Genomic DNA, 24304 nt, shown 5'->3' with positions numbered 1-24304 from the left:
AGGCCATAGAGTTCGTTTTAATCTATCCTTTAATAAAAAAAACAAATTGGCAAACAAACCCCGCTGTGTTTTCCTCTTTATTTTCTGCTACCTTGGAAAACCTTCCCTTTGATTTATGGCTTCAGTGTGATTTTCCTGCATAGCTCAGAGGACAGGTCACAGATGAAAGCACCGTCCATGTATTCTGTAATATCACACAAGCGGTTATTTATTTCTGTGGGAAACTCCGTTTCTCCTCACCAAAAAACACAAAAAACCTTCAGCAGCATTGAGCCAAAGCCAGAAAGGACATTCTGCATTCAGGTCGGCCGCCATCAAGGACAGAGAGTCGACTAGGGAGGTTGAAAGTTTATTCACGGCTGGAGCCGCACAAGTGCAAAAGGCCAAAACAAAACCACATCTGGGAAACAGCGCTGAGACCTTGGATGATGCCTCTGGTGGCCTCATGTCACTCAGCTGCGATATGTTGAACGAAACGCAGCCACACAGCGAGTGTCAGTATTAAAAGTGAACACAAGCAACACAGAAAAACAGTTTAAAATTCCAGCTGCATTGGAAATGAAGGGCTTCTTGTAAATATTCTTTCTTGCCAGAGGCGTCTTAAATCTCCTCCAGAGGGCAACTATTCAAACCGAAAACACCGAGCAACAGCAGAATTTGTGTTTAGTTTGTGCTGCACAGATCCTTCAACTGCTTCTGAGATCAGTTGGATAAACAACTATAAATCAATCGTTATTTACACCAACCAGGCATAACATTATGACCACCTGCCTAATGGTTGGTCCCTGACTTGTCGAGGCATAGACTCCACTAGACCCCTAGAGGTTTGCTGTGGTATAGGTTAGCTGTAGATCCTTTAAGTCCTGGAAGTTGTGAGGTGGGGCCCCCATGGATCAGACTTGTTTGTCCAGCACATCCCACACATGTTGGATTGAGATCTGGGAAATCTAGAGGCCAAATCAACACCTCAAACTGGTTGTTGTGCTTTTCAAACCATTCCTGAACCATTTTTGCTTTGTGGCACAGCGCATCATCCTACTGAAAGAGGCCACAGCCATCAGGGAATACCTCAGAAGCCCACCTGCATCTGGAGGATACAAGACGTTCCTTTGATGACGGCAATGTCCACATTTTGGACAGATGGTTTGAGAGAGGAGTGAAAGAAGTTATCTATGTCAAATTGCAACAGCCATTTACCATCATAAACATCTTGAGTCACTCCTGACTTGGTAGATTTACATCCTGTGCTGTGGAAACTGGCAGTTCCACCACAATGATTGCTGCTGTCTTGGTGGACCTCCTGGTTTCACAACAATTCATTTTGTGGCCATCTTGCAGTAAAACGCTTCATAATTAGAATAAATACACAACCTTTTATTCTCATGTAGTAAAGGTCCTTATAGAAGGTTATTCCTGCTGTACATTTGACTTTATGGTTTACGTTCACCTTTAATTTACATTGTGAGACTTTTTATCCTATCTTTCTGTAAATCCTTTCTTATTTTATCCAGTACGTACATTTCAATGACCACAGACAGAAATATTCACGTCAGCAAAATGTTTTGTTTATTCATGTAGCAGCTTTAAAAAAATTCCCACACACAAAAAAAGACAAAATGATTTTTAAAACATAAAAGGCTTCAGTCAGCAGGCAGCACCTGAGTTTTTCCTCAGAATCAGAATTCATCATCCACAAATAACATAAAGAAAACAATTCAGGCAGTCACAAAACAAAAAAATTACTTGAAGTGACCCAGAAAAAACAAATCTGGTGGAGGAAAGAACCGAAAGGAGCTGCATTTTAAAAGATATAAGACTGACCATGAAAGATTTTTACTTTAAACAGGATATGGGGTCACCAGATTTGAAAAAGCTTGATGAGTTCTCTAAACTTAAAAAAAAAAAATCCTCCCAGACGAAGGACTTAAATAGCATGACACACTCTACATATTCGCATAGACAAATCTGAATATCGTGTAAAAGTTCATATTGCTGGGATTTTGATTTGTGTTTTAATGCTTTGGTAACATCTTCTTGGACATTTAAGCCCCTTTGATAGGATTTCAATTAAATAAAGCCCTTCTCAGACATTAGAGATGTAAAACTGCTGCTTCGTCGGTTCCTTAAAAGTCACTGCATTCAGTCATTCTGACAAAAGTCACTTCATCAATTCTTTATCTGTGTTGGATAAAATTTCTAAGAACATTCATGAATAGTTCACTAAGATACTGTGGTTGTGTGTAAATGCAGCAGCTCTACCTCTGGAGACTCATGTGACTCAGACTCAGGTGTTTAATAAATTTAGAGGAAATAATCCTAAATAGCTGGGAGCAACGAACCAAACTTCAGCTCCTGTGATTTCATTCTTCATTATTGGTGATTCATGATAAACCTGTCACAGCAAACTTTTAGTTTTACGGACATTTTCCTTTGCAATACATGTGAAACTGTAGGAAAAAAGGGGGCTACTGATTGCACAGGAATGGCAACGCTTCATGATTTGCCCCAAAAATTTCAGGATTTCTTCAACATCAGTGGAAATCAGTGATAGTCCCTCAATAAATCTAATAGTGTACCACAAAAAGACAAGTTTTCAGAACGTAAACAATGAAAGCTGCAACGGTTAATAGATTAGTTCTTAACTATGAAATTAATCACCCATTATATTAATAAATGACTAATCTGTCTGAGCAAAATTTGCTTTTAGAAAAAAAAGCAGAAAAAATCTCAGAAATCTGAAAAAAAAAATCTGGTTTCTTGACTAATCTATGACAGTCACCTGAATATCTTTGGCTTTTTAGTAAAACAAGACATTTGAGGATGCCATTTTGGGCTTTGGGAAACACAGATTTTTCACAATTTTCTGACATTCAGCAACTAATCTATCAGTGGAAAAACGATCGAGAGATTAATGGAAAATGCAAATAATCAATACAAGTGAAAAGTGTAAAATTGACAAAAGCTATGCAACGTGAAAAGTAGAAATAGTGCCACCACTTAACTGATGGTATTGTTATCTAGTCTGACGGATCAAAACTAGATTTATTAGGTCCATCATACAGTGTCAAGCGGAATGAACTTGCTCTACCTTATAGGCAGTCTAAAGGCATTTTAAACTTTAAAGTTTCACATTCTGCACAAATTCTTACTTTTTTGTCGAGTTTGGCTTCCTTAAAATTTTCTTCTCCACCGGACCTTCCTGATGCTCATCCATGTGAATTTTCAAGTGCTGTTTCAAGGATGTGACATGAGTGAAATTTTTCCTGCATGTTTTGCAAGAGTAAGGTTTCTCCCCCGTGTGCGTTCTCTTGTGATTTCTCAACATTGACAAACGAATAAATGCCTTGCCGCACGTGTCACAGACATGAGGTTTCTCGCCAGTGTGAGTTTTCGTGTGTCTTTTCAACTTTGACTTGTTGATAAATCTGTTCCCGCAGAGGTTACAGATAAAAGGCCTCTCACCTGTATGAGTTCTCGTGTGGCACAATAAAGTATTCGTATGTCTGAAACTTTTTCCACACGTTTCGCAAGAGTGCAGCTTCTCCCCAGTGTGGATCGCTACGTGTCTTCTAAATGCAGACGGGTCTGTAAACCTTTTTCCACAGGTGTTACAAAGATACGGTTTCTCACCCGTGTGGGTTCTCATGTGCAGTGACAATCGATCACTTCTTGTGAAAGTTTTCCCGCAGATTTCACAAGAATACGGCCTCTCACCTGTGTGGCTTCTCATATGGATTTTAATGCCAGAACTGAAAGTGAAAGTTTTATCACACTTCTTGCAAGAATAAGGCTTCTCGCCTGTGTCGGGTCTGTCATGGTTTTTCATTTGAGACTTTGTACCAGTGTCATATTTGATACGGTCTTCATCTGTGTCAGTATCACACTGACTCTCTGACATCGGACATTTTACTCCATTGTTACACTGATGTCTTTTTCTTGTCTTCAGCTTTTCACTTAATCCTGAGCTGGCATGCTCATCACTTTCCTCATGAGTAGAGGTCACCAGAGGGCTATCAGTCTCTTGCCTCGGTACAAGCTCCTCTTCCACCTGACTGGTGCATAGGTTTTCCTGTTCTTCTATATTCTGTGGAGACTCTGGTTTCACCTGCTCCAGACTGTTGTAAAATTCTGTCGTTTCCTCTTTAATCTGTGGAAAATTGTGTTCCTCCTTGTACAGACTGATATAAAGACCCACCTGTTCCTCTTTAAACTTTGGAGAATTTGGTTCCTCCTTTTTCAGACTGGTGTAGAGTTCCTCCTGTTCCTCTTTAATCTGCAGACACTTTGGTTCTTCCTGGTCTAGACTGGTGGAGAGTTCCTCCTGTTCCTCTTTAAACTGTGGATTATCTGGTTCCTTCTTTTTCAGACTGGTGCAGAGTTCTTCCTGTTCCTCTTTAATCTGGCAACAGTTTGGTACTTCCCTGTTTAGACTGGTGCACAGTTCCTCCTGTTCCTCTTTAATGCGTGGACACTTTGGTTCCTTAGGGTCCAGATTAGAGTTCCTCTCCTCATTGTAGAGATGCTGGCCAGCAAGAACCATATTTTCCTTACAGTTACACTGGAGGTCTAAAAAGAAAAAAGAAAGGTTGCATTTAAAAATGCGTTATCCTGCTGCTAATGGCTTATGGTGCTGTGAAGATTTTGGGGTGTAAAATTTTGTTCTGGTGAATCTGAATAAAAAAATAAGGTGCACCAGTGAAACCATTGTAGAAAGTTAGTGCAGGATTCTGATTATAAAGCAGACATGCTAACATAAACAGACACCAGCTCACTGCTATCTGTACAAAAGAGGAAAATCTTCTCCTGCATGTGTTTGAAAGGCTGGCCAGTATCAGCGGTGACTCCTCAGCAGAGTTCTTATTTCTTATCGGAACTTTAGAAGAGGAATGAAACCCGCCTCACACTCAGCCTTGCATTCAAGGTGATTTATGTTACCAGTCAATTGGATCAGTTCCACACATACTCTGTAAAAACTGATTGTAATCTGATCCACAAATTTCCCTGACTTCTGAGGGGCTACAGACAGTTGGTCATGTTTTCAATCTACAGATAAATGGGTACAAAATACAGAAAATAAGACAAATGTGCATTTAAATAAGAGGAGCAGGTTACAGAGTGAAAATGAAAGTTTAACTACAATGTAGAGCTATAGATATGCGTAAAAGAAAGAATACTTTAAGTGAACTAGAGTTTAGTACAGATTTTAATCAGTCGCTTGCCATGATAAAAAAAAAAAAACTTCTGCTGCTACTGGCAAAAAACACAGGAAATGTCATGTTTTGTACTCCTAAACTTGCCTAAAACAAGTAAGTAGTATATTGTATGATATGCAAGATGAAAATACTTCATTTTACAGGTTCCAGTCAGACAAAAGATCTCCAGAGCGAAGGCAGTCAATGGAGGTCAAAGGAACAAAGCAAAGCATTTTGTGACAGAAGTGGTGCTTTTTAAGAATAAAGCTTCACACTCAGGTCATGAAATTAACTTCCTTTTACCTCTCTACATGTTCACATATAACGATTTAACATTACTGCACTGTTACCATTTTCACATTCTGTCATAATGCAGACACTTATCTGTAACATTATTTCCAACAATTTTTGCTTTAAAATTTGGTAAATGTCAATCATTAAGGTGTTTAAATGTAACTTGTATGGACTTGCAGGTAGATAGAGTTCAACTGGTTCATAGAGGATGGTTTCACAGCGCAGATTAATGGTTTTGTTTTTGCCAAGATGGAATTCCTGCATGGAGGCGACGCGGCCCAGAAACACCATAGAACTGAGAAAAATTGCATTTTGAGAGGTGAAATTTATAAATGTATACATTGTTCCCTCGGAAAAGAGACTTTTAATCTCAAGGAACTTTCTGGTAAAATAAAGGTTAATTAAATAAATAAATCTGACATAAGAAAGGTGCAAAGTTTTACACCAAATTCAATTCAAAGAACTTTTACAGGTTTGCAGCTGATTAGTTAGATGGCAGTGGCCGTGTTTACAGTTAGTTTGCTAGTTAGTTAACCCCTCTACTGTGTTAGTAGCATGTTTTTTGGGTTCTTTGTTAGCTCCCAAGTACTTATGTGTCCAAACTCTAGTTAAGTCCTGACGTCTATCCAAACTGTGTTTTTGATGCTTAAAGTTTACTGACTGCTACAAAAACAACTATAAAGTCCTCTGAAAATCCCAGTGAATCCTTCCTGCTGCTGTTCTCCACTCAGACCCTCCCAGTGTTCCTCACCGATTCTGTGCAGCTTTATTTCGGGCTGCCAGCTGACATCCAGCAGTCTGCTCTGACAGTCCTCCTGCCGGACCACAGCCTTCTCAAACACCGGGAAAACGTCTTCAAAATCTGCAGGGAGCCGCCCACTGACCAGCCGGTGGACCGAAGACATCGTTCCTCCTCTAACTAGAGAGCATTTATCTGCGACACCACAACACAACCGTCTGCTGCACCGAGCTAACGCTGCTAGCTGTTTACTTCCGCTGAGCCGTTGAGTGTCACACTGTGAAGGTCCGGCGGATGCAGTGATCTTACTTCCGCTTTCCCGTTGAAAACTGTTCATGTTTCTTTTTGTTTTTTTAAATACATTTTGGAACAAATATTCACATATATTTTAAATAGATGTCATTTTGTAAATACGTAATCTAAATTTACCCGGCGATGGCTCAATAAAATTTCTTATATAAAAAAATGTAATGCATTAAAATATGCCATTAAACAGAAAAATGAAATTAAAGCTCAACGTTTTAATGTGAAAAACAGATACATGCATTTATGTACACTACCGTTCAAAAGTTTGGAGTCACTTAGAAATGTCCTTGTTTTTGAAAGAAAAGCAGCTTTTTCAATGAAGATAACATTAAATGAGTCGGAAATCCAGTCCAGACATTGATAATGTGGTAAATGACTATTCTAGCTGGAAACAACTGATTTTTAATGGAAAATCTACATAGAGCTACAGAGGAACATTCCCAGCAACCATCACTCCTGTGTTCCAATGCTACATTGTGTTAGCTAATTGTGCAGTTATGTTAGCACAACAATAAAAGTGTCAATTTTCACGGAAAACATGAAATTGTCTGGGTGACCCCAAACTTATGAACGGTTGTGTACATATGAAACAGACTTGATTACAATAAAAAGGAAAAAAAGTGATTTTCCTCTTTTCTGACCTCATTTGTTTTTAAATTACACCATCACTGATGGCTTGGCAATATTGTCAACCTGATAACCATGTAAATAAAGCATATTTAACAGAATTACCCCTTTTTTTGGAACTTCGTTTAATCTTAAACCTACATTTACTTTATTGTATTACATAGAAAAATAACACACTATAGAGTTCTACTACATGTGATATCTACAGTTGTAAACAAATGTCTCAAATCTTGAGTTTCCATTGAGTCCTATGTTGTGACTCAGACTGAATGCTGAAGGCCAGTGGTAATCAGGCAGCTTTGCCCAATATGTAGTAAATGATAAATTTTGAATCAAAAGAAGTCATCAAAAAGTTCTCAAAAAGGAGTCTTCAAGCAGTCTTCAGAGTCTCATGCAAATAATGTTTATTCAATATAGGCTGTAAGAACAAACATGAGCAAAATTTCACGATTTTAACTGACTACAGAAAGCATTACATCGTCTTATATACTTAAGCAAAATTCTTCTAAACACTCCTCTTCCATCCTGGAAAACCACAACCCATCATCTGAAAACCCAATCAGGATATTTCTACCATCATTATGTTTGACTATATTCATGTCTGGAGAGTGGATGATGTAGTCTTATCAAAAATTTGACCACCTCCTCTTTTGTATTTCTGCTAGGTTAACATTATTTCTATTAGGTAAACATAATTTCCATTAGGTCGATACAACCTTGGTTTCAACTCACAAGTGCAGAAAAAGACAGAGCGCATGGACTTCCTGGCTATGCTTTATATGGGCTTCTGTAAGGGTTGCCATTTTCACAGGATTATTTTGTGTATACATAAATTTGGTTGACACATTAGGTTTTCCACTCTTATCATTGTTTATACTAAAATCTAATTTAAACATCCTATTGGCCTCGTTTAACATTTGTTCAGTATTACAATGCCACAACATCTACACCCCCTAATTTTCTATGATAGAATCACTGAAACATGTCTTTGTCCAAACAACAAAACAAAACCAATCATGCATTTTGTTTTTTTCACAGATTTATCATAGGTCGTTGGGAAATTTGACAAAATCTGCTGGGTCAAACACACACACACACACACACATACATATATATATATATATATATATATATATATATATATATATAAACTTAAATGATCCGTTTTGGTGATGTAAAGGTTGTGTCAATCACAGGTCTGTAGTGGTATGACCTCTTCTTGTGAGCAAATACGATCGACTACAGCTGGTGACTCCTGAGCCGACTTAAACAGGGCCAATTTGATCCACTCATTAGACTGCACTCCGTACATTCCATAAATATGTCAGTTTTACCTGTTTGTATTTTTGTATATTACAGTTTTACCTATTTGTTGTTGTTTTTTTTACCTATTTTAATATTTTGTACTTATTAAGCCTGGTGGACAGTCACTGCCATACTGTATGTGATGAATAAAAAAATCTAATCTAATCCAATCTAATCTAATCTCAGCCACAAACACTATAATGCAGAGTTTCTCAAAGTGTGGGGCACACTCCCTGGGGGGGGGGCAGAGGCATGACAGGGGATGCAAGCGACTGGAAGGAAATGGCTAAATAGCTGAACTATTGTTTTAATGCCATTTTGTTTTTCACGGCGCACAACAATAGTAAAACTGCGCTGTCACGGTAACCATCCAACAATTCATTCTGCTCTGTCCATGGTGACTAGCTGTCAGTAGGTAGCAGGGAATGGAGAAAAGGAAACTAGAGCAGGAGACGGCCTGCCCGATCTGAACCAGAGTGGTGTTTTGTTATTGGACTTCTGTGCTAGTCATAGATTGTCCATAACAAACACCATGTTCGAGCAAAAGGTTGCTCATAAGTGTACTTGGTACCAGAGCACCTTACGCCAAAGGTCGATGATTGACTTTACAGTCGTATCATCAGACCTGCAGCCGTATGTTTTGGACACTCGGGTGAAGAGAGGTGCAGAGCTGTCAACTGATCACCACCTGGTGGTGAGTTGGATCCGATGGCGAGGAAGACTGCCGGACAGACCTGGTAAACCCAAATGTGTAGCGCGGGTGAACTGGGAACGTCTGGCGGAGGACCCTGTCCATAGGGTTTTCAACTCCCACCTCCGGAAGAGTTTCTCCTGCATCCCGGGGGAGGTTGGGGACATGGATTCTGATTGGTCCATGTTCAAAGCCTCCAATGCAGAAGCATCTGCTAGGAGCTGTGGTCTGAAGGTCACTGGTGCCTGTTGCGGTGGCAATCCAAAGATCCGCTGGTGGACACCAGCGGCGAGGGAGGCCGTCAGGCTGAAAAAGGAGACTTTTTGAGCTCAGGGGTCTCCCGAAGCAGCTGACAGGTACCGGCTGGACAAAAGGGCGGCAGCTGTGGTGGTTGTGGAAGCAAAAACTCGGGTGTGGGAGGAGTTTTCGGGTGTGGGAGGAGTTTGGGGAGGCCATGGAGAAGAACTTTCGGTCGGCCTCGGGGAAGTTCGGGCAAACCGAAACCACATATAATAGCTGAGGATCTCAAACTCCTCTGTTCTTGATATGGTGTCAACAATGGTTGAACAGACAACCAGCTGCTCAATCCAATCCTGCATCTGTGGGATGTGCTGGACAAACAAGTCCGATCTATGGACTCGCAACTTCAAGGACAAAGGATCTGCTGCTAACATCTTGGTGCCAGATACCACAGCATACCTTCAGGGGTTTAGTGGAGTCCATGCCCCAACATAATATTAGGCAGGTGGTCATAATGTTATGCCTGATCGGTGTATTACTAAAATATTATTTATAGTTAATAAAAATATGAATAAACATTAAAGCTCAACTTTAAACCCAGGTTTACATTCAAAAAGCACAACAGAAGAAGAAAGTTCGGAGATCGTATCAAGTAATATACGATACATTTATGATACAGTAATGGGAACATTTCAGAACCTGCCACAAAATCCTCCCATTTTTAAGACTTCCTATTAATAGTTTTGCAGCAAAAAGAAAAAAGCTAATCAGATGTATATGATTTTTAACAAATCTGAAGAAATACAAACTAGGTCACAGTTTGTGTCACTAATGCATTGCAACTTCAGCGCTTTTGGAAAAGTTTACAACCGTTCAAATGAAGAATTTTAGCATGACAGTTTCCAAACATTGGTTTGAAGAAAATAATCCATTGAAAGCACAGATGCAATGAGCTTCTGTTGGAGTCATCGTGCAATAAAAGCTTTGAAAGCTTGACTGTTAAACTGCATAAATTCTTACATGTTTCTTCAAGTTTGGCCTCCCTGATCATTCTTTACCCACAGATGTTTCAGGACTCTGACGTCTTGTCCCTGTGAGTCATCATGTGGTATTTCAAACTAGAGCTGATCATAAATCCATGCCCACAAACAATGCAAACAAATGGCCTCTCACCTGTATGAATCCTCATGTGGATTTTTAAGGTAGTGCTAAGGGCAAAGTCTCTTCCACATATTTTGCAAGAATAAGGTTTCTCCCCTGTGTGAGTTCTAATGTGCCTTTGAAAATTTGATCTGTCGAAAAAGCTATTCCCACAGGTGTTACAGAGGTAAGGTTTCTCACCTGTGTGAACACTCATGTGGCACAACAACTTGTTAATATGTCTAAAAGTTTCACCACAAGTTTCACAAGAATGCAGCTTCTCATCTGTGTGAGTTCTCGTGTGGATTGCCATGTGCTTTTTATATGTTGACGAGTCAGCAAGCCTTTTCCCACAGGTGGTACAAAGGTACGGCTTCTCACCTGTGTGACTTCTGACATGGCGCAACAATTTATCACTTCTTGCAAAACTTCTCCCGCAGGTTTCACAACTATACGGCTTTTCGCCTGTGTGAGTTCTCATGTGGGCTTTGAAGGGAGCATTAAAAGAAAAACTTTTCCCACACTCATTGCAAAAAAATGGCTTCCCCCGTGTATGAGTTCTAATGTGCCTTTTTAAATTGGATTCATCAATAAATCTATTTCCACAGATGTTACACAGGTAAGGCTTTTCACCTGTATGGAGCGCTATGTGCTTTTTGTATGTTGACATGTCAGCAAGTCTTTTCCCACAGGTGATACAAAGGTATGGCTTCTCACCTGTGTGGGCCCTCATGTGGCGAGACAATCGATCACTTCTTGCGAAAGTTTTCCCACAGGTTTCACAACAATGCAGCTTTCTGCCTGTGTGAGTTGTCATGTGGACTTTCATGGGATCGCTAGAAGGAAAAGTTTTCCCACACATGCTGCTAAAAATTGGCTTCCCATCTGTGTGACCTTTGCTTTGATCCTTAATTTGGGGCTTGTTATTTAAGGTTTTTCCATCCATTTCAAAATTTACAGAGTTTTCAAATGTGTCAGTATCATAATGACTCTCTGATATGGGCACCATGGGACTGGTACACAGTTCCTCCTGTTCCTCTATAATCTCTATAAGGTCTGGTTCCTCATCATCCAGGCTTGTCCAGAGTTCCTCCTGTTCTTCCTTAATCTGTATAAGGTCTGGTTCCTCATCATCCAGACTCATCCAGAGTTCCTCCTGTTCCTCCTTAATCTGTTGTAGCTCTAATTCCTGCTGTTCCTCTTTAATCTGTAAAAGGTGTGGCTCATTATTGTCCAGTCTCGTCCAGAGTTCCTCTTCATCCTCTTTAGTCTGTGGTGGCTCTTGTTGCTGCTGGTCCTCTTGGATCTGTAAAAGGTTTGGTTCCTCATTGTCCAGACTCGTCCAGAGTTCCTCCTGGTCCTCTTTAATCCATGGAGGTTTTGGTTCATTCTTGTCCAGACTAGAGCAGAGTTCCTCTTCTTCCTCTGTAGCCCATGCCGGCTCTTGTTCCTGCTGTTCCTCTTGGATTTGTAAAAGGTTTGGTTCCTCATTTTCCAGACTTGTCCAGAGTTCCTGCTGTTCCTCTTTAATCCATGGAGGTTTTGGTTCATTCTTGTCCAGACGAGTGCAGAGTTCTTCCGGCTCCTGTTTTATCTGCAGAGGTTCTGGTTCCTCTGGTTTCTCTTTAATCTGTCGAGGTTCTGTGAAGTTTCTGTCCTGGTTACTGAGCTGCAGGTTATCAAGAACCTCCTGTTCCTTACAGGCATGTTGTTGCAGGGGGTCTGGAAGGACAAATAAAAAAGTTAAAGACTGTGATGATAGGAAGATACACATCTGAATAAATAAATATACAGTGCTTAACAAATTTATTAGACCACCTGTCTAATAATAATAGTGAGAAATCATGTTTAAGAAATCAGTCCAAAACTTTTATTGAGTACCAAATAGTGTCTAGCTGAGACGTGCTTTGTATGAAATTTTGCAATCTATTTTTGAATTGAATTAACCCCAGATCTCTTTGATAGGATTCAAGTCTGGACTTTGAGTTGGCCAGTCTATCAGTTCCAGTACTCCAGATTCCTTTTTCTTGATCCAGTAGTGTCCACACAGCTTTGAAGTATGCTTGGGGTCATTGTCTTCTTGTTATATGAACCCACGACCAATCGTGTCCAATCCAGAAGGGATTCCATGATGCACCAAGATGTTGTGGTAGATGTTCTTGTTCATGACACCATTCACTTTAACTAATCTGCCCATGCCGTTTCCACAAATGGAAACCCATACCATAATGGACTCTCCACCGTGTTTCACTGTGGATGCAATGCATCGAGCATCAAAAACTTGGATTCATCCATCCCAAGTACCTTCTTCCACTCACCTACAGTCCAGTGTTTGTGCCCCCTGGCAAATTTGAGGTGTTATATTTGCAGGGCTCAGTAATGGCTTCTTAGCAGCTATTGTTCCCTTTAAACCTTGTTCCTTCAGTTCGTCTGCTTATGGTCATTCGGGAGACTTTCTCATATTCTGATCTAGAAGCATTAATCTCTGTCTGAAGATCAGCAGTGGTCTTCATTCTGTCTCTAGTATTTCATATCCTGAGGTGCCTGACATCTGCTTCAGTTAGCTTTTGTTTTCAGCCTCTTCCTTGGTACATTTTGTAAGTACCAGTCTCTGCAGTCGAGTCCAAGGCATACTGGACCATACTGTGAGAACACTTAATGTCTTGCCCCATTTGTCTCAAAGACGATCCAGCATCATAAAGTGCTTTAATTTGGACTGTCTTGCTTCCCACATGTCACCATTTTGAACAGCAGTGAGGAATTTCAAACTAAATTCATGTTTCTATACCCAAATTTGAGCACAGTGGAATTCTCTGAGAAGTCAGAAATGAGTAAAGAATAACATAAAAGCACTGAAACAAAATTTTCTGTTCAGAAATGCAAGCAAATAACTGTAATTTGGCTTCTCAATCAAACGACAATATTGTGCTTTTAAAAAATGCTTTCTTTGTAAAACAGCAAATTTGAAAATTCATGGATAAGAACAATAATTATATTTTAGCATTAAAGATATTTTGATTCAAGAGCTTGGACATACTGACATACTACCAATTACAGAAATATCAAAAAATATTTTAGTAATCAGCAATACTGTTCATTTAGGGCAGCAGTGTCAAACACCTTACACTGGGTAGTGGTCTAATTAATTTGTTAAGCACTGTATATTGCACCTTAAACCATTATCAGGGCTCTGTAATGTGAACATGTCACTCATATTTGCTGGTTACACTTTAAGCGTGCAAATGTGGCTAATTATTTGGGTGCAACACCTGAAGCTCAGTACGATAGACTGAAGTCACCAAGTTTGCCACAAAGAACCAGTTCCAAAATTCTGATTTGAAAGGAAATTTCAAGAAATCTTTTTTTGCACACTGGTTTTTGTATTCCAAAGCAACTATCACTCAGTGTACTGCAAGCAGCCATTATATATCTACTGCTATCTATCTGTGGCATGAAGGCTTGATGATACAGACATCCATCCATTATGTAGACACCGCTTAATCGTCATTGGGGTTAAACCCTTTAAGCTTCAGTGTACCGCCGGCGGTACACCTACTAATTTGCATAGGAATTTCAAGAATGTCCGACGGCCGCAAACGTGCTTATACAAACACTATACACCGATGGAAAGCTTAGATTCTCATGAATCTGCCGGTATAAACCACTTTCAGATGCGATTACCACAGCGGGTGAGAAAAACACATTTGTCCGACAAAAACAAATATTCATCCATCCGTTCTCTATACACGGCTTCAACGCACACAGCGCGACTCACATTTCCGGGTTCATTATTATACACAAAAAAAAAGATTCCACAAAAAACGGTCATAATCCAACCTTTTACATCCAGATGACACAAGCCAGTAAACTATTTTGTCCAAAACATGTCCTGAAGTCGGTATAAAATCCCCGAATCGGTCCTTTTCAAGGAAATGCACCTCGTGATGCCCGTCCAATATTCCCCGTATTTTTCGTAATTTTTTTTATTTAAAAATAGAATATTAGCGATTTTTTGTACTGAAAACGGCTGGAATTGACTGAAGCTTAAAGGGTTAAGGGCGGCCTGGAGTCTATCCCAGCTGATTTAGGGCAAAGGCAGGGGACAACCTGGACAGGCCACCAGTCTATCACAGGGCTACACATAGACAAACAATTACACACCTACGGACAATTTAGAGCTAGTAATTAACTTCAGCATGTTTTTGGACTGTGGGTGGAAGCTGGAGAACCTGGAGAAAACCCACACATGTAGAGGGAGAACATGAAAACTCCATGCAGAAAGATGCCAGGAAGACTGGGATGTGAACCGGGGATCTTCAAGCTGCAAGGTGAAAGTGCTAACCACTAATCTACTGTGCAGCCCCTGTGTTTAAAAGTATTTTTTAAACATTTTGTCAATACCATAAACAAGCTACTATATTTTTGTATCCAAGCAGATCGCACAAAATCATACTAGCTTTGCAGATATTATAAGTTGAACAGTAAACATTACAGGTGAATGAGATGCAAACATAATTACACTGCAATTATTCTCACAGACAGCACAATATAGCACTAGATCAAGGTTTTAGCAGGAATGTTTATGTTTGTTTTTTCTGTCAGAAAAAAATACATATGATGTGATTTTTGCTGCATTAATATGAACAGAAATATGTTTCCTTATGCTTAGGTTGGGGCAGCACAGTGCACCGTTGCCTTGCAGTTAGAAGATCCCCGCCCTTCCGGGATCTTTCTGCATGGAGTGTGCATGTTCTCTCTGTGCATGCGTGGGTTTTCTCTCCGGGTTCTCTGGCTTCCTCCCACAGTCCAAAAACATGCTGAGGCTAAATGGTAACTCTAAGTAGTTTGTAGGTGTGAATGTGAGTGCTTGTTTGTCTCTATATGTAGTGGAGAGCTGTAATTCTAGAAAATGTTGGGTATGAGTTCAAATTACCCACATATTCATATAAACTAAATCTTTCACCTTTATTTTGTATTTAGAGTCAGCTTCTCTTGGCTACTCGCATATATGTGAAAACTGTAGATATGTACGTTTTCACCGAATTAACACATTGGGAGTTTATCATCAAAATAATGGAGGTCATTATGTGGCCAAACTGAATGCATACAATCAATAACTCATTTGACTGGTGAATGACTAGAAGATTTAGAGGAAAACTTGCCACTTGATAGACCATACACAATAATAAAATTACCATATGACCACTTACAAAACCCAGAATTCTCCATGTATTATATTGCCTGCATTGTTATAAGTGACAAGTGGCTGTATTTAACCATCCATCCACTATCTATATACCACTTAATTCTCATTAGGGTCGCTGGTGGGCTAGAGTCTATCCCAGCTGACTTAAGGTGAAGGCAGGCCACCAGTCTGTCACAGGGCTACACATAGAGACAAACAATCACAGTCACTTTCACACCTGCAGGCAATTTATAGATACTGATTAACCTCAGCATGTTTTTGACTGTGGGCGGAAGCCGGAGTACCTGGAGAAAACCCACACGTACACAGGGAGAACATGCAAACTCCATGCAGAAAGATTCCAGGAAGGCCGGGATGTGAACCAGGGATCCTCAAGCTGCAAGGTGAAAGTGCTAACCACTAATCTACTGTGCAGCCCCTGTGTTTAAAAAGTATTTTTAAACATTTTGTCAATACCATAAACAAGCTACTATATTTTTGTATCCAAGCAGATCGCACAAAATCATACTAGCTTTGCAGATACAGCAGATGACCTAAAGCAAATGACCAATTGAATGAGAGATGAAAGGAAGCCGGAGATACCTTAGTATCACAACCCAGAACAAGCCATGTCTTCAGAATGTTCAACACTGAAGGATGAAAGCGGAAGATGCTTCCTCCTGAACAGTTTGATGACAACCTAAAGGTTCTACTAGACAGGATTAAGGACAGGTCTACAGGGATACTGAGAGACTTTTGTTTGGCCATGGAGCAACTTCCCTTACATTAGGTTTTGACTGAATGAGCATAGCCTTTCGTGTGCCAAACATACAAGGATGCACATTGAACGTTCTCTGGAAAAATAGCTTCTTTTTTTTTTGCACGATTGTGGTCTTTCATAGTCACAAAAAGCAAAATAACACAGCGAAATACAGCTAGGACATCTTCTTGTTCTTCAACAAAGATAGATTTAAATTCATTACTGGGTGTTTTTCCCTTCCAAAATTTATTTATAGCCTCTCTCTCCACTATATGTAGCCCTGCAACAGACTGGTGTCCCCTATATTCACTGTAAATCAGCTCAGATAGACTCCATCCTCCTTCCGCCCTCTGCGACCCTAATGAGGATTAAACGGTTTATGGACAATGGATGGAGGGATGCTGAGAGCAAACGATTTCTAGGCCAGCGCTTCTCTGTAGCACCGCAGTGCGTCATATAACTTAGTCATTTATCAATTAGTCGCTCGGGCTAAGGAGACATAAAGAGATTTGAAAGGATTCTGACTAAATATGCAAAATAAATGATGGGTTCCGGCTGTATTTGAAGGTAAAATCTCACCTTCATTAATAGTCAAAACTGCACTTTAGTAAGAATGGATGCATTAATCCAGCACAATGCAGCTGGTCTTTGTTGACTCACATTTTATTCAATCACATCACTTCAGTAATCTTCGATTTCTGTCAATTTTACCTGCAGCTTCTACAAATTATGTGCAAAATTGTGTTTACCGTTTAAAATGATATACATTCATGATATTTCTATAAAACCACCTGAATGTTCCCTATAAACCCCAGTGAATCCTTCCTGCTGTGTTTCTCCTCCATCAGTCCACTGCTGTTCTCCACTCAGACCCTCCCAGTGTTCCTCACCGATTCTGTGCAGCTTTATTTCGGGCTGCCAGCTGACATCCAGCAGTCTGCTCTGACGGTCCACCTCCTCCTGGCGGACCACAGCCTTCTCAAACACCGGGAAAACATCTTCAAAATCCGCAGGGAGCCCCCCGCTGACCAGCCGGTGGACCGAAGACATCGTTCCTCCTCCAACTAGAGGACATTTATCTGCGACACCACAACACAACCGTCTGCTGCACCGAGCTAACACTGCTAACGCTGCTGACACTGCTAGCTGTTTACTACTGTCTACCTATCGCTGAGTGTCACTCTGTGAAGGTCCGGCGGATGTAGTGATCTAACTTCCGCTCTCAACTGAAAACTGTTCATGTTTCTGTTTTTCTTTCTTTCTTTTTTTAGGTTATTTTCGGAACAAACACACATATAATTTAACTGGACGTCATATTGTGTCAAAATGTAAATTTCTTTGGTGATGGATCAATAAAATTATCTTATCTAAAATATCTAATATCTAAAAATATGCCATATGTTTTAATATTAAAAAGAAGAAAGAAATTAAAGTTCAATATTCTAATGTGAAAAACAAAGATACGTATTTATTTATACATGAAACAGTCTTTATTACAATTCAGGAGAAAATATGATTTGTTTATTTTCTCCTCTTGTGTAGTTCTTTTGTTTTTAAATTACACCATCATTGATGCCTTGGCAATATTGTTAACCCGAAAGACACGTGAATAAATCATATTAAACTGAATTACAACTTGAGTGGCTTCACTTTATCTGAAACCTACATTTATTTTAATGTATTACACAGAAGATAGCACACCTTATAGTTCTAACACATTTGCTAACAACATGTGATGACTGTAGTCGTGAACAAACGTCTCAAGTCTTGATGTTCCAGTGACTCCTACACCTCTCAATTTTCTATGATGGAATCACTGAAACATGTGTCTTTGTCCAAACAACAAAACAAAACAAAACCAATCTTGCATTTTGATTCTTTCACAGATTTATTGTAGGTATTTTGGAAATTTGATAAAATCTATCCATCCATCCATTCTCTATACACCGCTTTATCCTCACTGGGGTCGCAGGGGTGCTGGAGCCTACCCCAGCTGACTCGGGCAAAGGCAGGGGACACCCTGGACAGGTCGCCAGTCTGTCACCCACGCATGCACAGGGAGAACATGCAAACTCCATGCAGAAAGATCCCAGACCCAAGCCGGGATTTGAACCAGGGATCTTCTTACTGCAAGGCAAAAGTGCTAACCACTACACTGTGCAGCCCTGGTAAATATACTGGGTCAAAAATATACATACAGCAATTTAAATGATCCATTTTGGTGATGGAAAAGTCTGTAGTGACATGACCTCTTCTTGTGGCTGATTACGACTGACTACAGCTGATGACTCCTCTGAGATTGGGCCGCAAACACTACAATGGGAAAAGTCTGAGCAGCTCAGCAAAGATTTGATAGAAAATTGGTCAGGATGGAAAAAGCAGGTCTGAATAAAAGATAAGCTGCTGAACACAGCTGAGATGGTGAGGTGAGAACACAAAACCTACCATCAAGCATGGTGGTGGCAGCATAATGCTCTGTGGAACTGCTCTTGACCAAAGTAAATACAACACTGAAGACAGATGAATACCTCCACATTCTTCAGGAAAAATAATATTAACAACCAGAAGTTTCAGTCTTGGAGGCAGTTTAGTGTTTAAAGGCAATGATTCCAAATACATGTCACAAGTAGTAAAAATCAAACAAAAAAGGGTAAATCAGGGTAGAATTAAGATTTTAGACAGGTACCCAAGTTTTAGTTATATTCATGTTTATTTGCTGAAATATTTATTGTACTTGTTATCTCATTACTGTTGCATTACTCCCCAACCTAAGATGCACTGTCAAGTAATTACCAGCTAATAACATAATGCTAATTGCTACATTAATTGTGCTGACTTCCACATATTAATACAAATCTCTCTTCTAATGATGAGAATATACACAAGAGTTTTCTTATAGCGGTTTATTAACATATGAAGACAAAGCCAATGAAAAAGTTGGTGAAAATCATAATCAAAGAGGCGGTGGCAGCAAAGTACACTGCCTAAAAATAAAAATATCCATTGTAATAGGATTACTTGGCCAATAAGTTGAGTGATTTGTTTCAAAAGGGACTCCCACATGATTTATTGACACTAAAGAGATTAGACAGAAGTTCCAGGTCACATGTTTCTCATGAGGCAAAATTTCAGGACACATGAGCAAATATTCCAGTGCAGAGTTCAGGTTAGCCAGATAGAGACAAGCCAATAAGACTGGGTGAACAATGGGAAAATTATTATCAATAGTTAAATGAATTAATCTCAAGTTTTAAACCCAGGTGTACATCACAAGCACAACAGAACAGAAAGTTGGAGATCATATCATGTAATGTACAATACACTGATGATATAGTAATGGGAACATTTCAGAACCTGCCATAAATCCTCTTGCTTCTAAGACTTCTTAGTGACAGTTTTCCAGTAAAAGAAATGTCAAAGCTAATTCAGATGTACGTGATTTCGAAAAATGTTAAAGAAATACAAACTAGGTCACAGTTTGTGTAATTTACTAATCCACTGCAACTTACAGCTTCTGGAAAAGTTCACACAAGTGAAGATTTTTAACATGGCAGTTGCAAACATTTGTTTGAAATAAAATCTCATTATTGAAGAACAATGCAATGTGCTTCTGTTGGAGTCAAGGTGCAATAACCTCACGATATCATTGCGGCACAGTCTAAAAGTGCTTTAAATCTGAAAGCTCAATTTTTAGCCTTTACACATTTGTATATGTTTCTTCAAGATTGGCCTCCCTGATCATTCTTTTTCCACAAATGTTTCAGGACTCTGACATCTTGTCCCTGTGAGTTTTCATGTGGAGTTTCAAATTAGAGTTGTTAATAAATCTATTCCCACAGCTGATGCAAACAAACGGCCTCTCACCTGTATGAATCCTCATATGGATTTTAAGGTAGTGCTATGAGCAAACTCTTTTTCACATACTTTACAAGAATAAGGTTTCTCCCCTGTGTGAGTTCTAATGTGCCTTTTTAAATTTGACTTGTCCCATAAAGCTATTCCCACAGGTGTTACAGATGTAAGGTTTCTCACCAGTGTGAGTGCTAATGTGGCACAACAACTTGTTAATATATCTAAACGTTTTACCACAAGTTTCACAAGAATGCAGCTTCTCACTTGTGTGAGTTCTCATGTGGATTTCAAAGTAGTGCTATAACAAAATCTTTCTCAAATGTTTTGCAGGTATATGGTTTCTCACCTGTGTGAGTTCTAATGTGCCTTTTTAAATTGGATTTGTCGATAATCCATTTCCACAGATATTGCACAGGTGAGGCTTTTCACCTGTGTGGATTGCTATGTGCCTTTTATATGCTGACGGGTCAGTAAACCTTTTCCCACAGGTGTTACAAAGGTATGGTTTCTCGCCTGTGTGGGTCCTCATGTGACGTAACAATTTATTCACTTCTTGTGAAAGTTTTCACAGGTTTTGCAACAATATGCTTTTCACCTGTATGAGTTCTCATGTGGACTTTGAAGGGAGCATTAAAAGGAAAAGTTTTCCCACACTTGTTGCAAAAAAATGGCTTCCCACCTGAGCAACCTTTGTTATGATCCTCAATTTGGGGCTTTTTATTTAAGATTTTTCCAACAGTCTCATAATTGACAGAGTTTTCAAATGTGCCAGTATCACACTGACTCCTGATGTGGGCACCATGGCACTGGTGCAGAGTTCCTCCTGTTCCTCTTTAATCTGTAAAAGGTCTGGTCCCACATTGTCCAAACTCATCCAGATTCCTCCTGGTCCTCTTTAACTTGTAGAGGTTTTGGTTCATTCTTGTCCAGGACTGTGCAGAGTTCCTCTTCTTCCTCTTTAGTCCATGGCAGCTCTTGTTCCTGCTGTTTCCTCTTTAATCTGTAAAAGGTGTGGTTCCTCATTGTCCAGATTTGTACAGAGTTCCTGCTGTTCCTCTTTAATCCATGGAGGTTTTGGTTCATTCTTGTCCAGACGAGTGCAGAGTTCCTCCGGCTCCTGTTTTATCTGCAGAGGTTCTGGTTCCTCTGGTTCCTCTTTAATCTGTCGAGGTTCTGTTAGTTTTCTGTCCTGGTTACTGAGCTGCAGTTATCAAGAACTCCTGTTCCTTACAGGCATGTTGTTGCAGGAGGTCTGAAGGACCAAGAAAAAGTTAAATAATGTGATGGGAAGATATACATCTCTATAAATATATATACTGTACTATAGCTCAACCATTGGTAGGCGCCTGTAATGGTCGAACATCGGTACTCATATTTACCGAGGTAATTTCAAGCCTGCAAACGTGACTATTTTTGGGTGCAAAGTACTATGAATATAGTAGACCACATTACGACTAAATGTTGGAACACACTATGCACTGTCATTCTTCTGCAGACGTGCAATATAACAGTAGATCAAGATTTAGTAGGAATGGTTATTTTTGCTTTTTTCTGTCACAGAAAAAATACTTTGTGCATTTTTTGCTGCTGTCTGAATCACACAAATGAGTTTTTCCTTATTTGGTGCACGATTGGAAAGGCCAGAGCATCTCTGGTAGCATCATAATTTAGTCATCATTTCATGATTGGTTAACAGAGAGAATTGGAATGATTCTGACTAAATAACAAAAAAAAGAATGGATTCGGCTGTATTTGAAGGTAAAATGTCACCTTGATTTATAGTAAAAACAAAACAAAAAAACAAACCAAAACAACAACTGCACTTTATTAAGAACGGATGCATTAATCCAGCACAATGCACATCGCTTCAGTTCTGTACTCAGTGTTCTATTTAAATGACTTTTATGTGCAGCTTCTACAAACTAGGTGCTAAATACTACGTGTTTACTGTTACTCAGACTCTCCCAGTGTTCCTCACCGATTCTGTGCAGCTTTATTTCGGGCTGCCAGCTGACATCCAGCAGTCTGCTCTGGCGGACCACAGTCTTCTCAAACACCGGAAAAACGTCTTCAAAAGCCGCAGGGAGCCGCTCGCTGAGGAGCCGGGGGACCGAAGACATCGTTCCTCCTCCAACTAGAGGACATTTATCTACGACACCACAACACAACCGTCTGCTGCACCGAGCTAACGCTGCTAACGCTGCTAGCACTTCCGGGTCTTTACTTCCAAGCTGAACGTCAAATTTATTAGTCAAAACTCCGTTCAGTCCCGCCTACTGCGATTCTATTGGTCAAAATGACATACACAGGGTGAAACAGCAACTTCATTGGTTAGAACTTAAATGTGGACAGGAATAATCTGCACAACTTCAAAACATACCCTAATATGTTCAGTAAATAAAACACTACTTGAAGGATTTCTAATTGTCACCTTTCAATATCTATAGGTTGAAGAGTAGAATGTTTATTGTCACAATAAAAAGCAAACATTTTAGGAAGAACTATGTTGAAAATTCAGGCCCAAAAGTAGAAACTGAATTGCCTGGGGACCAGACAGCCTTTATATTGTGTATTACAAATACACATAAAGTCAGTCTGGAATTGCTCCATTGAACCAAATCTAGCCCAGAGGCGGGACGACCGATCACAGCTTGAATTGGAGAGAGCCAATCAGCGTAACACATGTGTGACGCAATCACTAAGCGACCTAACAACTGCCTTTCCGCCATGATGTTTTGTAGTTTTAACAGCTTCCTTCGCCGTACAGGGGTCCTCAGGAAAATCTAAGCTCTCCCTTTCAACAGTGGAGGGCAGCATTACACATTCTATCGTACAGCCTGCCGGCATTAAAAATACATCCTTTTTAAAAAGAAAAGCTTTAAGAGCTGCTTCTTGTTGAGGTTTAAAGGACAAATTCAGCCCGTGCAAAACAGAGGAAAGCGCACAAGAGAAACCTCGCTCTGTTGCGGTCGCATCATTAACTCCCGCCTCTGGTGCTCTGATTGGTTCGGTCTGATCTGCTCGGAGCTTGAAAACCTGTCAAAATGTGTCAATGGAGGAGGGCTAGACCGTATTCCCGTATATCCCTTATAACGGGAATACAGTCTAGCTAAGCTAGGCTAGAAACTGAATGCAGCTTAAGTGAATCCACTGATGATCACAGAAACTAAACTGAGTCCACCTTTGACTTCCTGTCAGTCTAAGTGCATTAATCTGGTTCTGCAAGGTTCCATCACCAACTAATTTATTAAAAGGATGGTTTGTTTGTTTAAAAAACCACATACGTTATGTGGTTCTTTAATGGGTTCTTCAGAAGGCGCTCTGGTTCTTTAACCCTTCTGTTGGCACCACAAATATTGTTTCCTTGTCTGAAAAAAAATCAGCAAAGAAATTCCCCAAATTTCTGAAAATTTGTAAAACCTTCAGGAAGAAAATTCCAATAATTACTTCAAAGTTTCCCTTAAAAGTTTTATTTAAAAAAATCCCCCAAATTTGGCAAGAAAAATTCTTGTAAATATTTTCAAAAAATGATAACAAATCTCCCCAAACATATCTAAAGTGATTACATATATATCAGTAAAACTTCTAATATTTTTTTCACAAAAAAAATCAACTGGATTTTGGTTGATTTTTTTGTGAATGTTCTTAAGAAATATTTTTAACATTTTTTTCCAACAAAAAATGTTCAAAAAATTCCCAAAACTGTTGAAATGTGGACATCAGAAGTTTCCTTGTGAATTATTTTCCCCCTCACATTTTCAAACTTTAAAATGAGTCAATTTGACTCGCAGGAAGACACGAGGGTTAAGGTTCCGTCATCAATTGATTTACTTAAAGGATGGTTCTTTACGTACTTTATGGGGTTCTTCAAAAGGTTCTTCATTTTTATTGGAGTTCTTTGGTTTGGTGGCAGGTACTGACATCAAATCAGTTGAATATGAGAATTTCTTTCACTAGGGATGAATCACTTTTT

The 24304-nt window shown here is 39.6% G+C and overlaps 2 protein-coding genes across 2 annotated transcripts; both read right to left on the bottom strand.

Moving 5' to 3' along the window:
* Positions 1-1543: 1543 nt before the first annotated feature.
* LOC110968760 (zinc finger protein 227-like) lies at positions 1544-17649 on the bottom strand. The gene is made up of 2 exons (XM_051957183.1): positions 17370-17649; positions 1544-4566 (listed from the first exon to the last, which is right to left on the bottom strand). The coding sequence occupies exons 1-2, from the start codon at positions 17527-17529 to the stop codon at positions 3146-3148; spliced, it is 1581 nt and encodes a 526-aa protein (XP_051813143.1). The 5' UTR covers positions 17530-17649; the 3' UTR covers positions 1544-3145.
* Positions 7539-22556, bottom strand: LOC110968991 (gastrula zinc finger protein XlCGF57.1-like). The gene is made up of 2 exons (XM_051957179.1): positions 22310-22556; positions 7539-12256 (listed from the first exon to the last, which is right to left on the bottom strand). Exons 1-2 carry the CDS (start codon positions 22449-22451, stop codon positions 10464-10466), a joined length of 1935 nt encoding a protein of 644 aa, XP_051813139.1. The 5' UTR covers positions 22452-22556; the 3' UTR covers positions 7539-10463.
* Positions 22557-24304: the final 1748 nt, after the last annotated feature.

Source organism: Acanthochromis polyacanthus, chromosome 1 (assembly GCF_021347895.1).
Source record: "Acanthochromis polyacanthus isolate Apoly-LR-REF ecotype Palm Island chromosome 1, KAUST_Apoly_ChrSc, whole genome shotgun sequence".
NCBI classification, from domain to species: Eukaryota; Metazoa; Chordata; class Actinopteri; family Pomacentridae; genus Acanthochromis; species Acanthochromis polyacanthus.
The sequence above is the reverse complement of the archived record's forward strand: the minus strand, read 5'-3'. Positions and strand labels throughout refer to the sequence as shown.